This window comes from Solanum tuberosum, unplaced genomic scaffold, assembly GCF_000226075.1.
Source record: "Solanum tuberosum cultivar DM 1-3 516 R44 unplaced genomic scaffold, SolTub_3.0 scf00334, whole genome shotgun sequence".
NCBI classification, from domain to species: Eukaryota; Viridiplantae; Streptophyta; class Magnoliopsida; order Solanales; family Solanaceae; genus Solanum; species Solanum tuberosum.
In genome coordinates, this window is record NW_006239254.1 from 216,005 (window position 1) to 234,001 (window position 17,997).

Consider the following 17,997-nt stretch of genomic DNA (forward strand, 5'->3'; position numbering starts at 1 on the left):
TAAAGAAGGGGTAGTTTTAGTCTAACCAAATCTTGCACCCTCCCACCTTTTGCTGACCAATTGGAGCACATCTTTAGTGCAATTGACCAAGTCGTTTTATTCACAAAATCACATCAAAACGACATATGTCATTGGGTTTTGGGGTTAAAGAAAACAAAAAACAAGAAATTTATAAAGCAAGAACTCAGTCTTCTCTTGTTTGTGTGCACTTTATTCTGTTCAAATTCTTTACTTTGCTGGTTACTAAGAAAGAAGAGAAGGACCCCCTTTTGCTTTCTCTCTCTCATTCTTTTTCTTTCTTTAATTTTCTTATCTATTTTTGGCCTACATTGTCTTGTGCTTAACTTAAAGCAGTGTAGTTGTCTCTTGTTTCAAGTTCCCCCTTTTTCTTTCTTCTATATAGTGTTTAAATCTTTGGGTAAAAAATAATAATACCCATATATCACAAGAGTGATTTTGAACAAGAAAGGAACAATCTTTATGCTTTTTAAGAGATACCCAAGATTGAACTTCTCTTAGTGCTCCATTTGCAATTTGGTCTATTTGGGTGTTGGATTTTTGGTTTATATTTCAAAGAAGAAGAAGAAGAAGAAGAAGAAAGAGTGATTCTTGATAAAGTTTTGAGCTTTATTGATTTTTGATTCTTTATTTGTATGATTGTGAGTATTATAAGTTGGAACTTGTGGGAAGTATAGAAAGAAGGGTGCATGAAGGAATAGTGAAAAAATGAGAGATGAAAATTCCAAAAAGAGCAAGGTGAATACATAAGTTGTCTTAAGCTTCTTTCCTTTTTGTTCTCATTTCTTGGAAATTGTAATTTTTGTTTTTTTTTAGGAATTTCTATTTTTTGCATTTCTGCAAGTGTTTATTTTGCTGACATTTTGTTTGATTGCTGAAGCTCTCCTGGCCAAAGAAACTTGTCAGAAAATGGTTCAATATTAAGGGAAAAACTGAAGAATTCCAGTCTGATGAAGTTGTTTATGGAGGTAGGAATCTAATTTCCTCTGGTTTTGTGCTTGAAAAAAAAAGAAGGAGAAACTTTTTCTCTGGCTGTTTTGGTGAATTGGGGTTTTCTTGAAATTATGAGCTCTTGAATTATCCGTCTCCGCCAGGTAGTGGTAAGGTCTGCGTACATTCTACCCTTTCGAGACCTTACTTGTGGGATTTCACCAAATATGTCGGTGTTGTTGTTGTTGTTGTTGTTGTTGTATGGGTAGATGGGAGATCTCATATTTTGTCTTTGATGTCTCTGGTGACTGGTGAATGTTTTTGTATAATGATATGAAATTACAAGGGTAATAGTAAAATTTCTTGAAGACACTGAAATTCTATAATTGAAGGAAATGACCGAATTTTTGAATTCGAGGATCAGTAGAATAAGTCTTGTTTTCTCTATCTATTACTGAATTTGATGGCTACATTTCCTAATTCGTTTCTCAAAATGCCACCAAGATAAAGTTAAAACTAATTATTTCTATTTTTGCTAGTAATATTGATGAAGTTTGGTTGATTTTTACCAACTTTACCTACCCTTCAACTGTGAATTGAAGCATAAATGAATGTCCTCATTTTTTAGGTGGCGATGAGTGGAGAACGAGCATCTCGGAGAGGGAGCATTGCACGATTAAGAAAACTAAAACAGGTTAGTGACAGGGTACTAGTGAAGTTAATGAATACAATTCCCAGTTTAGTATATATAAAAGTCTGTTCTTCACTGATTGTTAAGCTAATTCATATCTTGCCTTCTCAAATAAGTAGAAAAATCAAATTCTTCTCGGAGTATGGAGCGTCCCCGACGAGGAAGAGCTGATCTTGATCACCCTCAGATTATAAATGTACACAACTACAGGTTTGTCCTCTTCATAAAACTCTTAAGTTTTTTTTTCTAGATTGTTCCTTTTTTGGGGGGTAAAAGCATGATTGTGTTTCCTTCTTGGCACAGCGTTTTCGTTGCTACATGGAACGTGGGTGGAAAATCACCATCAAGTAATTTGAATCTAGATGACTGGCTTCATTCAGCACCACCTGCAGATATCTATGTACTTGGGTATGAATTTTAAGATTTGTCATTATGTATTCCTTACAGATTTTGTCCTTTATAGTAGCTGATTGAAACAAAATTTGATTTTTATGATCAGATTTCAAGAAATAGTTCCTCTAAATGCTGGTAACATCCTTGGAGCTGAAGACAATGGACCTGCAAAAAAATGGCTATCTTTGATCCGAAAGACACTTAATAATGGTCCTGGTAGTAGTGGAGGTAGTAGTGGCTGTTATACTCCTTCTCCTGTCCCAGATCCAATTGCTGAATGGAATGCTGATTTCGAGGGGTCAGGTAGACGCAAGGCATCCTTATTTCCTCGTCGGTCATTCCAGACTCCCCAATGTTGGAGAATGGAAAATGATCCATCCATCTCACAACCTCGCCTTGATAGACGATACAGTGTGTGTGATAGAGTAATTTCTGGACACAGACAGAGTGATTTTGATCCAAACATAAGATGGGGGCACAGGCCTAGTGACTATGGTCACAGGCCTAGTGACTATTCTTCTGGTTACCGGCCAAGTGATTATTCATCTAGTCACAGGCCGAGCGACTATTCGTCTGGTCACAGACCAAGTGACTATTCCTCTGGTCACAGGCCAAGTGATTATTCATCTGCTCATAGGCCAAGTGACTATTCTTGGGGACAGAGGCCAAGTGATTTCTCCAGATGGGGTTCTTCAGATGATGATTATGGTCCTGGAGATTCACCAAGTACTGTTTTGTTTTCACCTGTGACCGGTGCAGAAGACGGTAATAGAATGCCTAGAAACTCAAGATACTGTTTGGTAGCCAGTAAACAGATGGTTGGCATTTTTCTTACTGTATGGGTACGAAGTGAATTGAGGGAACATGTCCGGAATATGAAAGTATCATGTGTTGGCAGAGGGTTGATGGGTTATCTTGGAAATAAGGTAATTTTAAATGGGAAATTTTGGTCTTTTTTGGCTGAATTAAGTGGTTATACTTATTGTTAATGATATGGAAAAGCATACATAACATGTTATTCCATTACTTGGATTTGCAGGGTTCTATTTCAGTAAGTATGATGTTGCATCAGACAAGCTTTTGCTTTGTGTGCACTCACCTAACCTCTGGTCAGAAAGAGGGTGACGAGTTACGCAGAAATGCAGATTTTATGGAGATCATAAAGAAAACAAGGTTTCCGCGAGTAAATGGTGTGGATGAAGAGAAGTCCCCTGAAAATATCCTTGAACACGAGTAAGATCACTTTTTACTTCATAGATCCTTCATTGCTATCTACGTTACTCGGACTCTCCAAAAATGCTTCCGCACCCGTGTCGGATCCTCTAAAATGTACTACATTTTGAGGATCCAATATGCCTCGTGAGGTATTTTTGGAGAGTCCAAGCAACATAGCTGATTTTGAACACAAGCTCATGAAAGTGGGAAAATGGAATGAAGAAAGTTTAATACAATTAGTTCTGTAAAACTATAACTAACGAATTCTCCTGTTTTACTGTGGCATTCAATGATATGATCAATTTTGACGGTCCGCTTCATTTCATCTGACATACGAAAATATTTACGTTCTCTAACAATTATCCTTATTTTTTTAGCCGAGTTATTTGGCTAGGGGATCTGAATTATCGAATTGCACTCTCGTACCGTTCTGCCAAAGCACTTGTTGAGATGCAAAATTGGAGAGCTTTATTGGAAAAGGACCAGGTATTTTCACAATCTGAGTAAAATTTTTATCCATTCTCTTTGTTAAAATCAGTTTGGAACTCATCATATGACAATGTTGGACTGATCTTGTTTGATTTTCCTTGACAGCTGCGCATAGAACAGAGACAAGGTCGGGTTTTTGTGGGATGGAAAGAAGGAAAGATATATTTCCCACCGACATATAAATATTCAAGGAATTCAGATAGGTATGCAGGAGATGACATGCACCCGAAAGAGAAACGACGAACACCTGCATGGTACATGCTTTTCCTTTAAAATGTCAAACATCATTCTTGAAATCTCAAAATAGCTCATATCAAGAAGTCTTAAGATAAATAAACAAATTAAATGATAATGCATTCCTTATCGATAAAATGTTTAATTTAGTTATCGAGACTAGAACTGATCTTATCCCTTTCGTATTTGAAGGTGTGATCGGATATTGTGGCACGGAGGTGGTCTTCAGCAATTATCTTATGTTCGTGGGGAGTCTAGATTTTCAGATCATAGACCCGTTTCCAGTGTGTTTTGGGCTGAAGTGGAGTCGGTCCCAAGTAGATTGAGGAAAAGTATGAGTTGTTCAAGCTCGAGAATTGAGGTGGAGGAGCTGTTGCCATATTCTCATGGCTATACAGAACTCTGCTTCTTTTGAAGGAGAACGGAGGATACCAAACCTAAGCTTTCGGTATGCTCCCTATCTTGACTGCTTTTATTTATTTGGATGTTATTATCTATATCTCTACATGAAATCATCGATTTGATGAACTAAACTTTTTCTCCTTTTGATTACATTTGATGCATGACGCGGCTAATTAGAAGAAAGAAAAACTCAATTCTTTTTCCCGAACTTCTTAGATGAATCTTTTATCACTTTGTGAAGAAAGTTGAATTATACACTTATCATCACCATACATGAAATGTTTGTCTGTTCTAAAAAATGCAGATTCTTCATAGGATTCTTCTTCAATAACAAATTCATTTCTTGTTTTTAGCACTCAGTATTTCTACATTGGCCTTAGACATTATGTCCCTTGGTCTCTCTCTGGAATTGTTTTAACCTCTGATTTTTCGTCCGAACCTACTACTCATGTGTGGTCCTTATCTTGTTTCTCTTTTGGTCCCCAGATTCAGACGGGAACCACTTTGATGAAACTCAAACCTGAAGAACGCTTGGGACCGTTCTTATCCCACTAACTGAAAAAGGTTACTCCTCCACCTCTTTTATCCTTTTCTTGATTCTGCAGGTTTCACCTTCACTTTTCTAAAAATCTCTATCCTCTTTCTTTGACCAGGTGTATATTCAAAATTTTGATGACTAACTTTAACTTGAATCGACGCGGACTACATATACATTTCAGTAACACTTAGGAGAGCATAACTCGACTTGTTAATTACCAAACTCCCTGTGGCAACGTCTATCTTTTGGCATAGTTATCATCCTTTTTCTATAAGGTAATGTTGCTTTTCTTCAGTTTTACATGTCTAGACAAACCCTTAGCTATACTTATGTCTTAGTTCCTTTTTCATAACTACTTTGATTTGATACACATGTTCAACTTCTCTACCTCCACGAGATAGAGGTAAGGTTTGCGAACACTCTACTCTCCTCAGACCTAGGGATTATACTGAATATGTTGTCGTTGTTGTCAATGTATTTGCAGGATGAAGTAAAGACCAAAAGAGTAATGCCAAGTGGGGAAATGACAATGATTTTTGTGTCCAAGATTCTTTTATTTAAGTAGTTAGGAATAGGAGAGATTCAATGACAAGAAGAGCATGAGTGAAAAATAATCATGTTTTTTTGAGTTTTTGTTACTTTTTGTTTTTAATGATTCTGATCATCTGATGTATACTCAATTGCAAACATGATACTAGTAAGTAAAAAAATATTTATTTATTGATAACCTCTCTACCTTACTGTTTTTTGCCAATGATTTACCTGAAAAGTACTACTTATTTTTTTCTTGGTTAGCTCATTGTATTGGGCTTTGTCTATTTTTTTCTTTCTTTAGAATTAAAGATAAAGTAGACAAGTTTACAGAGATAACAGGTAAAGTCATATTTGATTCAGAATCACTTTATTCTTGGAAGGATACACTTCACATTATTCTCTTTTATTGTCTCTAGTGGTACAAAATAATACCACTAGCTGTGACTAACCAAGGACCCCTTAGCACTAAAGAATTAAGCTCCCGTTTGGCCGTAGATTTTTGAAATAGTGATTTTTGGAACTTAAAGTTGTGTTCGAATATATATTTTACCTGAATTTTCTTTTTGATTTTTTGGAGTGAAAGTGAAACTTCTTTCAAAAATTGGTTGAACTTGTTTGTCACCCTGAGTGCCGAGTGGTCATTTAGGAGCCTTAGGTGATGATTCAGGTTGTTTCACTCTTGACTAATTTGAAAATCTTTTGAAGACAAACTATAATTAAATACACACACTATTTTTTTTTTATTTTCAAATTATGGCTTTTATTTAATGAAATTAGTTTCAATAAACCATGCAGAAATTGAATATATTGGGGGGAATAATATAAAGGAAAAAGTAACAGCACCCATTATATGACTTCTTTAATGGTCCTAAAGAGTTGATATGACTTGTTATTGACTGCGAGAACCCTAAAGATGTGACATACCTTTGCTTTAATTTACTGGATTTAGAATTTACAAAAGTTGGGTCTGAACAAATTTGGTTTTTGTTATGACTAGGAACAGAACAATTTAGTTAGTTAACCTAGTTTACTGCTCCTATTTGTGACATTTCCATTATGGCCTGTTAATAGTAAGTCAAAGGAATTACATTGAGTCGAAACTCTATCAGAAATTTATCACTATCCCGTAAAAATAGGGTTAGAATATGCGCATATCCTACCTTTTCTAGATCCACTTATGAAATCACACTGAATATACTATTATTGTTGCAATAATACGTCCAACGGAAATATTCAATCCGGCGGGAATCGAGTTGGTTCATCGGAATTCGGAAACATTTTCCTGTTACGCTTCAACGTGAACATCTATGACACCCCAGCTTAAGATTAGAAATCCTACATCAACAAAACGCACGATTGATATTGGGTATATAACAATGCAGTCCTCATCCATTAGTAACGTTTTCAAAGCCGTGCAAATCTAAACCCAAAATGAACAATATCACTAATGGGCTGGGTCGTTACGAACATCCGTCGGGAATTCACCTTTTTAAAGTGAAGTGTGTTTATTTATTTATTTATGGAATTTCATATTTTAATTTCCTCAACTTTTATAATGTACAAGTTGGTTGATCAGACAATACTCCACCAAGTGTTGAAAAAATGGGCAAAAAACAACTCATGTAGCTTTTAAAAGGCAGATAATTGCAGTGAAGCTCAAAGCACTCAACAAACATCCTGCAGACTCTTTACAGACAAGGGAATATATATAGACAAAAAGGTTTATTTTCTTGATTATGTCTTTGTCTCTATATATTACTATATTTTTTTAATGGGGCTAGAAGTTGATGGAAAATTGACATGTTAAAAAATAAAATCTAAGCGGTAACATGAAAAAGTAAAAAAAAAAAAAGAAGAAAAAAGAGAAGTTAATGGGATAAGTAATGATTTAGATTTAGACTCTTTTTCTTTTTCAAGACATGTCAATTTCAGTTTTGTAAATTTGCAGCAAAGAGTGCTCGACATAAAACAGAGAAACTAATATTACTATTGAGTATCTGTTTTTTAATAAATTGTTATTGTAGTATTTAAATAGTAAATATTACTCCCTCCGTCCCATTTTATGTGGCACCATTTCCTTTTTGGTCAGTCCCAAAAAAAATGTCACATTTCCTAATATGGTAAGTATTTAAAGGTACCATTCCTCTTTTACTCTTGTTGATTCCACTTAATCTTAAAATAATACTCCAATACATTTATGAGGAGAGAGAAAAGTGAGTCTACTTTTTAAAGGGCAATTTGATAAACATTTTAAAGTCTTCATTTATTTCTTAAACTCCGTGCCCGGTCAAATGTTGCCACATAAAATGGAACGGAGGGAGTACTAGTTTAAGAAATTTATTGATTCTTTTATAGTGAAAATGAATCTGTGAATATACATAGAAGGTGTAGAGTGTTTTTTTTTCTCGAAATCGATATTTTTCCATTCCAAATCCTTCTCGATACCTTTCAAGAAAAATCTCTAATTTGAATTTCAAATTAATGGATTAGTGCAAGCTTATTTAATGCGGTTATACACTCCTTGAATAGGATAACTAACCCCTAGGCCCTAGGTCCTAGCCTCATATTATAATGATAAAGCCTCTATTTTCCTATATCATAATGGTGTATTTATATATGGAGTTCTTGTAACTAGGATCAATGGTTCCAATGACTCATGAAATATATAGATCAATTTGGCTTATTGGGTCAAATATTTTCAACCGGCTTTACCTCGTCACATACTTAAGAGTTATGGTAAAGAAGAAGGATAATTTAATGAGCTAATTCAATAGATATTGGGTCATTAGCACAAATACGCTAATTTTGGAGTAATTTTTAATATTTGTCCCTCAAATTTATGGTCTTTAATTTTGCTCTTCAAATGCTTTAAGTAAGAAAAGATGCGGATGAAAATACCTCTAACATCGGAAAAAAATTGCAAGACAAAAAGTTCACATTTCCGTATCATAATATATAACACAAATAATGTTTGAGGTAAAACAAGTTAATGTCACTTAATTCCTACAAAACTCATGTCATTAGAAGTATATGTTCAATTCATAACCAATAAGTTATATCATAGAAGGCATAACTTAGTTCTTACAAAACTGATGTGTATGCCTTATAACACATAACTTAGTTCATACGAAACTTATGCTGATAGAGATATAAGTTCAGTTTCAAAATCTACAAAGTTACGCCAACTCTATGTATCTTTTGTCGGACTAGGCAAAAACTTTCTAAACTTATGCGTTAGCAAAATTACTTCATAGTTAAAGATATTCTAGCCCACAAATTTTCATTAAATAAATAGCCCAAACAAAAATTAAAAACCACTCCAAAATAAAGACAATTATGCATGAAAAAAAGAAGAAGCTTGACAGATATATATTTCCAACAATTATAAAGATACTTTAATTTTTCATGAGTTCTGAGAGATCCACTAAGGTTGGTATTCATACTTTTAATGAATGGGACAGTGCTTCAAATTCTAATGGCATTTGTACAGTTAACACTCCCATTTGCTTTGTCTCTGGGACCATAACCTTGCCATATATTACAAAAAACAATCTCCATGCCATTCTTCAAGTTTTGTTCCCTATATATTCATATATATATAAATGATGGACCAGAGATTTTAATGAAAAATTCAAAAGAAAAATAATAATGTAGATTCCCTTAAATCATTTAGTTTATCAATATGATTAAAATATACTTATATAATTATATATTTCGGTTGTATATGTTGTGTATATACTTAACATATAAATATGCTCTTTAACTAATTGGTCTCATTAGGAATCTATGTCTTTCAATTTTGGGTATGCACAAGTAGACACTTAACTTGTATAAAGTTGACATGTGCGTCTTAGGTGGCACCTTATATGTATTATGTCATGTAGGACACATGTATCTACTTGTTTAACTTCATACAAGTTTAAGTGTTTATTTTTGTAAACTCAAAGTTTAAGGGTATAAATACCAGTTGAGACCAAGTTAAAGAATATGTTTATGTATTATACTTATATTACACAACAATAACAACAATATACCCAGTGAAATTCCACAAAGAGGGATCTAGGGAGGATAGTGTATACACTACCGCTACCTCATGGAGGTAGAAATACTATTTCCAAATTTATATATATATATATATATCAAGTGGCAATATAAGGGGCAACTAGCTAGGGGTCTTCTCAATTACTATAACAAGATTTTTATTGATGTGATAGAAGGGAAAAAAGAAAGAGATATATGGGAGACACTTCTTGTATCTCATGTCTCTGTGGCACTCTCATTCACTAGCACAAGGCGGTGACTTGCATGCTTTGTGCCCATTTGGTGAAATGAATTATTTAAGTTATTGCCAAAATCTTTTTATAACGATATCATTTATTTGAGTATTTATATCTAATTCTAAATACCTATAAGGTTCAAAGTTGGCTTTGACAAGTCATAACAAATTTCAGATAAAATTATCTCATATTTAGCCTTCAACAAAGTCATACTTTAGATAAAAATGTCTGAAGTCAGATAGAAATTTCAACTTCAATCACCTACATCTGAAATTGTGCCCGAAGCAAATAAACAGTAGCTTAGGCTTGACTTACGACTTGTTTTGAACTTAATTGGGCCTATGTTTTTTAGCCCATTTAAAACTTTGATGTTTTAGCCTAAGTTCTTGTAAGCTTGTAGGTCTCAAGAGTTGTGCCACAGGAAAAAAATTAATTAATTTGAGCAATTGAACAATAGGTCATTACTCATTAAAGATTAAAAAATAATAATTAAGAAAGAGCAATGTAAAGGTATTACTTTCAGACAATAGATGGTAATAAATAATTAGAGTTGTGTTTAATCTTCTGTTTATATTAGTCGATCATACATATTTTTACTTTCTAGATTTTACTTGTGAAATTTTACTAAATATGTTATTGTTATTGACATGTTTAGACTTTATAGTATTAAAATTAAATAATGCTTGGCTTACTTCCATCTAGCAAGGTAACTACTCTATATCTAACCAAACAATTCATAAATTTATGAGAATTTAACACAAATCCCATAGTGTTAAAAGTTAATTACATCCTATCTCTACTCTTTTCCAAATTACAAAAATTTCTTAAATTTGGTGAAATACGGATACATCTCAAAACGTTTCGATGCATCGCGGCCCAGTTTCAGATACATCCTTCAACGTTCCAACACATCGCGCCTCGATTTCAGATACATCACTCAAACGTCAACGTCTCGATACATCGCGTATATTCCGACACATCACGTAAATTGATGTATCCGACCAATAGAGATTTTTGTAATTTTTTCAAATCGTAGAAACTTTTAAAGAATATAGTAAAATAAGTTGTATATTTAGGTAATTTTTCCTAAATGGATCAGTTACTCCATCTGGTATTCAGAAGCCCATTTTATAAGCAGCCCAACTTTGGCCCAACTCATTTCTCTATTTGAAGAGAATCCATGACAGAGTACCGGCCCATATTGAGTTTCTGTTCATGCCAATAGGAAGGGACATCCATTTAATTTTTAGCATAATTAATGTAACAAAATTTATACTTTAGGCAGAAAATTCCTCCTTAAGAGCTTGTGGCTCCTTATCTTTAATTGAAAATGATTTTTGATCCTTCCAAAAAAAAATTGCCACCTCTTGTATGTATTGAATGTAGCTGTTCTTTTACAAATTTGAGTATCGGTTTTGATCAATATCGATGACTTGAACAATGCTCATAATCAAACGAACATGAATCTACTTTCCAAAAAAAAAAATTAAAAAATTATTTCTTTTGTTCTACTTTAATTTAATTAGTGTATAATTTTTTTGAGATTATGAAATCCGTTTTAGCTATGACTTATAGTTCTAAATTCAAGACTCCATGCTGAAGCAGACACGTGTCCATCGACATGCCTGCTTCAGCGTGTTTCGAAAAAAAAATTAATAAATTATTTCTTTTGTTCTACTTTAATTTAATTAGTGTATACTTTTCCCAAAATTATGGAATCCGTTTTAGTTATGACTTTTAGTTTTAAATTCATATTCTATAGTTATTGCTTTATTATTTTGAATTTCGATAATATTTACTTATATCTTGTAACTACTTTGAGTAAAAAAATCAATGATCGATGACGAAAAATGCTTTAAGTATGGACCTCTTCACATTAAATTTGCGCAAACAAAAGTAATTAATAACTTAATATCTAAAAATCATATTAAATTTAATCACCTTTCTAAATTTTACTTATATTACATAAATTAAAATAAAAAAATATTAACATATTGAGCCAGTACAGCTACCGCACAGACACCTATGTCTAGTACATATATAGGTATTCCCCATGAGAAATTCTATAAGCACCTATTATTGATTTTGTGAATCGTATACAATAAGTTTTTAAGATGAATTTACCTCTTTCAAAATTGATTAATTAGCTCATTATATACAATTCGAAAAAAGTTTGAATTGATGAAGGAGAATGATTTTCTTGTAATAGACCTTATATAATAGAAATTTAAACTAATCAGATCAATATAGTACACCGTAAACTTACTTTTATTGAGAAGATTTTTTTTCTAAAAAAAGAATAAAATGTGTATTTTAAAATTGTTCACTACAAAACAACACACAACTATAAAATTTATCAGCACATGCATGCAATAATTATTACTCATTTAAGCCTATTGTCTAATAATACTTGTTTACTATTGCACACTTTTTAGGAAATTATAAATAAAAGAGTAATTTTACTATATCACCTTTTAAATATAATAAATATAATATCTTAAAAACTGTAATAGAGAAATGACTATAACCAATGATAAGGATAAATTAGGAATTAAGTATAAAATTATTTATTAATTTTATAAAGTAAACAGTTATCATTGAACATCTTAAAATAGTATAATAAAACAGAGTTATTATTGAGGAGAGAAGTACATTGCATCAGCTTGAATGTCTTTTTGTTGTGGCATAGTGGGATGTGGTAAATTGTGTCATTATGTACATATACTATAGGAATTCTATACTATAGTATACAGTTAATTAAGTAAAATATAGCGCAGAGGCAAATTTTCGTCGTTTCTGCATGCGTCTTCGTTGCCAAGTGTTTTCTTAATCACGTGTCCACTTTGTATTTTAGCAAAGGCATAATTTTTATGTAAATTTTTGTCTCATTGATTTATGAAAACAAATTGATCTTTTGCCTCATTAATTAATATGTACTTCACATGTCACTAGCTCAACAAATATGATTCGGTAAATATTTTTTATCGAAAAATTATATAGTGTAGAAGTGTTAAATATTAATTTTAATTATTACCTTTATAGCAACCGGAGGCTCGAATTTGAGGTAGTTGGTTTTGGAATCAATGCTCAGAACAACAAAAAGAACTTCCTTGCAGGTATATATACTCTCTAGTTAGGGGAATCTTAGTAGCTCAGTTGGTTAGTTATCTGAACTGTCACCTTGTTGATGAGAATTCGATTCCTCACATTGTAATCCCATCAACTTAACATGTTTCAGTTTTCATGTTACTAATTTTCAAATTGTGTATATATTTTACAATATTAAGAGTGTTCCAATTTTTGCTATAACAACTTAGCATGTTTTAGTTTCATGAATGTGACACATTCCATTTCTAGCTAGATATATAATTACTGTTAGTTATTTTCAATATTTTTAGGTGATCTGTTAGTTACGTTGTTATTTTTCAAGCGACTTGATAGTGTAAAATTTACGTCGTTAATTCTTGGTTGATTTGAAATACTAGGTAAACAAAACATATGGAGAAACATAGACAGGAAAGCGAAAGAGTTATCGTTCAACATGGCCGGAAGGGAGGTAGAAAAGATATTCCAGAAGCAAGACGAGTCCTACTTTGTGGCCGGACCGGAGCATCGGCAGCAGTAGAGGGAGAGGTGAAGGAGGAAGAAGGGGACAACAAGAACAATAATATTTGTCTTCAATTTTGGACTTTGTTTGATCTAAATAAGTTTTGGAAGATTTGCACTAAGAATAAAATGATGCATGGTTTCTATGTCGTTAGCTATGTCCTGCTTGATCCTACTCCCTTGACACGGAAAAGGTTCAATAGCATGTCATGAGCACTGAGCTAAGAGGTGATTCATGAGCATGACTAACAAAAGTGAAAAATCACGACCTATATCTCTATACAATTTTTTTTAAATTCATTAAAACGTATGAGCCTCAACAAAATTGAAATTACAAGATCGGTTGGAAATAAACAATTTGTTTCTTGAAAAATTGAAATATAAGAATTTTAGATCAGAGTAAAATTAAACATCTAAGCATGAAATAGGTCTTTCTCAAATATGATTTTGCTCTTGTGCGAACACATATATAAGTATTAATATATCTATTTTGTTAATTAAAAATCAATTAATATATAAAAACAAGTGTTTTGTCAAGTATGCATTTCATTTTGTCTAAATAAGCTCATTCAAAATTTAATTACTATACTTAGTCCATTTTTATAAATGGTTATTTTATTTTGTTAAGTCAAGAAGCTCAATTAATTAATTTTAATAAAAAATTCATCATAATTATACTTCAAATCAATATAAAAAATAATACTAGGTGTTAATTGAGACTAATTTTGAATTGATTTGGCTACGTTTTCAATGGATGGCTACAATTGTAATACTATTAAAAAAATCCATCTCCTAATATAGCCAATTCTTACTCTCAAAATCAACCTTGGTTTGGACCTCTTAGCTCAAAACCCGGCCCAAAACTCCATACCCGACCCAGCCCATGAAATCTTTAATTTCCCTATACCCCTCTCTCTTCCCCATTTTCCTATCCAACACAAAACCTAGTAGCTCATCTCCCCTCAGGATGGTCAATCGGAAATCATTCATCGAAAAATTATATTACATATATAAGAAATTATATGAAATAAATAGGTTAAAAATTATTTTTCAAACATATATATATATATATATATATATATATATAGATATTCCAGAAGCAAGACGAGTCCTACTTTGTGGCCGGACCGGAGCATCGGCAGCAGTAGAGGGAGAGGTGAAGGAGGAAGAAGGGGACAACAAGAACAATAATATTTGTCTTCAATTTTGGACTTTGTTTGATCTAAATAAGTTTTGGAAGATTTGCACTAAGAATAAAATGATGCATGGTTTCTATGTCGTTAGCTATGTCCTGCTTGATCCTACTCCCTTGACACGGAAAAGGTTCAATAGCATGTCATGAGCACTGAGCTAAGAGGTGATTCATGAGCATGACTAACAAAAGTGAAAAATCACGACCTATATCTCTATACAATTTTTTTTAAATTCATTAAAACGTATGAGCCTCAACAAAATTGAAATTACAAGATCGGTTGGAAATAAACAATTTGTTTCTTGAAAAATTGAAATATAAGAATTTTAGATCAGAGTAAAATTAAACATCTAAGCATGAAATAGGTCTTTCTCAAATATGATTTTGCTCTTGTGCGAACACATATATAAGTATTAATATATCTATTTTGTTAATTAAAAATCAATTAATATATAAAAACAAGTGTTTTGTCAAGTATGCATTTCATTTTGTCTAAATAAGCTCATTCAAAATTTAATTACTATACTTAGTCCATTTTTATAAATGGTTATTTTATTTTGTTAAGTCAAGAAGCTCAATTAATTAATTTTAATAAAAAATTCATCATAATTATACTTCAAATCAATATAAAAAATAATACTAGGTGTTAATTGAGACTAATTTTGAATTGATTTGGCTACGTTTTCAATGGATGGCTACAATTGTAATACTATTAAAAAAATCCATCTCCTAATATAGCCAATTCTTACTCTCAAAATCAACCTTGGTTTGGACCTCTTAGCTCAAAACCCGGCCCAAAACTCCATACCCGACCCAGCCCATGAAATCTTTAATTTCCCTATACCCCTCTCTCTTCCCCATTTTCCTATCCAACACAAAACCTAGTAGCTCATCTCCCCTCAGGATGGTCAATCGGAAATCATTCATCGAAAAATTATATTACATATATAAGAAATTATATGAAATAAATAGGTTAAAAATTATTTTTCAAACATATATATATATATATATATATATATATATATATTAAATTTTTATCATCCCTAACGAAATTTTTGACTTTGCTCTCCATCCTTATAACCTTAGCAATAGCAACGTCCTAATTTACAGCTCACCAAGGATACTTCTTCAATGTAATCTTATTAGAGAGTCTTTGGGAAAGTAAGATGCGCACAACCTTATTTCTATTTTATGACGGTGAAAAAATTATTTCCGATAGATCATCGGCTACAACAACCATTTCAAAGTAGTATGTTGAGAAAGAAAAAATAGTTAGCAGTATATTATTAATTAATATTGAACAAATTTTTTTAAAATAAAAGCTTATATAATCAAGTACTGAGTTGAGGCTATATGCTTTTCTAATTTTATCCTGATTAGAATGCAAATTGTTCTAATCCGTCGTTTACTAAGGTTTGACAATACTTTCAAACACGTGAATTTATAGTTGAAATTTGAAAATTACACATATAATTACCTAAAATCAACTTAAGTATTTCTTAAATGTATTTTCGATATAGGTTAACTTCACAAAGACAATATATTTTTAATAGATAAGCTTGTTAGCATTCATGGTTGTGAATGTTCTAGAGGCAAAGCAGAGAAAAAAGAAGAAGTTGAAAGAGAATCTCAATTCACATAAATTCCAACTTAATGAATCAGTTACACATCAATAGTATTTATACAATCTGAATTAAGCTTCAATTAGTAAACCTCTTAGCTGTCACTCTAACTAACTAGCTAACTAACTTCTAACCACTTCTTAACAACTTGAGTTACTACTAACTCATCTGTGGTTACATCAACTTGCCTCTTGGTTTAACACCCCCTCTCGAGTTGATGGTTGAAACAGGTTCTTAAGTCCAATTTTACTAACTAAATATTCATGTTGAGATCTTCCCAAGCCTTTTGTAAGTATGTCTGCCAATTGCTCTTCTGTTGATACATGATCAGTTCTAATCATGCCTTGAGTGATTCTTTCTCTTACAAAGTGAGAATCAATGTCAATATGTTTAGTTCATTCATGGAATATAGGATTTGCTGCTATTTGAATTGCAGCTTTACTATCACACATTAGGTCTATAGGTTGTTTAATATGCACTCCCAATTCTCTGAACAGCCCTATCAGCAAAGTGAGTTCTGCAGTACATGCAGCCATGCTTCTAAACTCAGTTTCAGCTGAACTTCTTGACACAGTCTCCTGTTTCTTGGACTTCTAGGATATTACAGCTCCACCAAACTTCACCAAATACCCAGTAACAGATTTTCTTGTTTCTAGACAAGCATCACAATTTGAATCACAATAGGCAAATAGTTGACTAGTAGCTTGAGATGGCATCAGTAAACCCATTCCTGGTAAGCCCTTGATATATCTTACAACTCTCAGTGCAGCTTCCATATGAGATCTTTTTAGACAATGCATGTATTGGCTAAGGACTTGAACTGCAAAAGTTATGTCCAACCTGGTCATTGTTAGGTACAAAAGTTTCCCTACTAGCCTTTGATAAGCTGTAGGATCTTTCAAAGTTTCATCACTTTGTCCTGTCTTGGTAGATATATTTTTTGTCATATTCCACAGAAGTCAATTTCTGATTAACTTCAAGTGGTGCATTGACTGGCTTTGATCCACTCAAACCAGTTTCTGAAACTAACTCTAATGCATATTTTCTTTGGCATATCATGATTCCCTCTTGTGATCTAGCTAATTTAATCCCCAAGAAGAACTTAAGTTCTCCAATATCTTTCATCTTGAATTTGTGCTTCAAATCTTCCCTTGCTTTATTGATCAAGACCAGATTATTTCCAGTAACTAGTAAGTCATCTACATACACTAGAATTATCACTAACTCTTTTCCTGACTTCTTGGTAAACAGCAAGTAATCATATGACTTTGAGTGAAGCCCATCTGAATAAGAGCATCAGTCAGTTTCTTATTCCACTGTCTTGGAGCTTGTTTAAGTCCATACAATGACTTATGAAGTTTGCAGACCATCTTAGACTCCCCCTGTCTAGCAAACCCTTTAGGAATATGCATATACACCTCTTCCACCAAATCACCATTTAAAAAAGCATTATGGACATCCATCTGAAAAATACACCACTGTTTGGAAGCTGCAAGTGCTATTAAAGACCTAACTATGACCATTTTAGCAACAGGAGAAAACATCTCAGAGTAATCTATATCAGCCTGCTGGCTATAACCCTTAGCTACTAAACGAGCCTTGAACCTTTCCACTTCACCAGAAGATTTATATTTCATCTTGTACACCCACTTACAGCTAATAGGAACCTTACCAGGAAGAAGTTCGACAACAGACCAGGTGTGATTGAGTTCTAAAGCATCTATTTCAAGTTGCATAGCCTGTACCCATGATGGATCTGAGGAAGCTTGCTGGAAAGAGGAAGGTTCATATATAGAGGAGTAGACATGGAGGGCATGTTTATACGATTGGGAAAAATGAGAATAAGAGTCATGTGA

General features: G+C 32.8%; 2 protein-coding genes across 2 annotated transcripts; one reads left to right on the forward strand and one right to left on the reverse strand.

Moving 5' to 3' along the window:
* Nucleotides 1–206: 206 nt before the first annotated feature.
* LOC102598229 (type IV inositol polyphosphate 5-phosphatase 7-like) lies at nucleotides 207–5,634 on the forward strand. The gene is made up of 13 exons (XM_006360702.2): nucleotides 207–756; nucleotides 899–986; nucleotides 1,577–1,642; nucleotides 1,759–1,849; nucleotides 1,943–2,047; nucleotides 2,139–2,958; nucleotides 3,072–3,265; nucleotides 3,625–3,733; nucleotides 3,842–3,990; nucleotides 4,163–4,418; nucleotides 4,859–4,936; nucleotides 5,026–5,185; nucleotides 5,395–5,634. Exons 1-10 carry the CDS (start codon nucleotides 727–729, stop codon nucleotides 4,383–4,385), a joined length of 1,875 nt encoding a protein of 624 aa, XP_006360764.1. The 5' UTR covers nucleotides 207–726; the 3' UTR covers nucleotides 4,386–4,418; nucleotides 4,859–4,936; nucleotides 5,026–5,185; nucleotides 5,395–5,634.
* Nucleotides 5,635–16,734: 11,100 nt separating this feature from the next.
* LOC107063295 (uncharacterized mitochondrial protein AtMg00240-like) lies at nucleotides 16,735–17,088 on the reverse strand. Its single transcript, XM_015314971.1, has one exon. The coding sequence runs from the start codon at nucleotides 17,086–17,088 to the stop codon at nucleotides 16,735–16,737; it is 354 nt and encodes a 117-aa protein (XP_015170457.1).
* Between the last annotated feature and the right edge of the window lie 909 nt (nucleotides 17,089–17,997).

What these genes read in the sequence shown, in the direction of transcription:
- LOC102598229 (XM_006360702.2), top strand. Translation starts at nt 727, where the DNA reads ATGAGAGATGAAAATTCCAAAAAGAGCAAG. An exon ending in AAAATTCCAAAAAGAGCAAG is followed by an intron (nt 757 to 898) that starts GTGAATACATAA and finishes TGATTGCTGAAG; the next exon opens with CTCTCCTGGCCAAAGAAACT. An exon ending in TGATGAAGTTGTTTATGGAG is followed by an intron (nt 987 to 1,576) that starts GTAGGAATCTAA and finishes CTCATTTTTTAG; the next exon opens with GTGGCGATGAGTGGAGAACG.
- LOC107063295 (XM_015314971.1), bottom strand. Translation starts at nt 17,088, where the DNA reads ATGACAAAAAATATATCTACCAAGACAGGACAAAGTGATGAAACTTTG.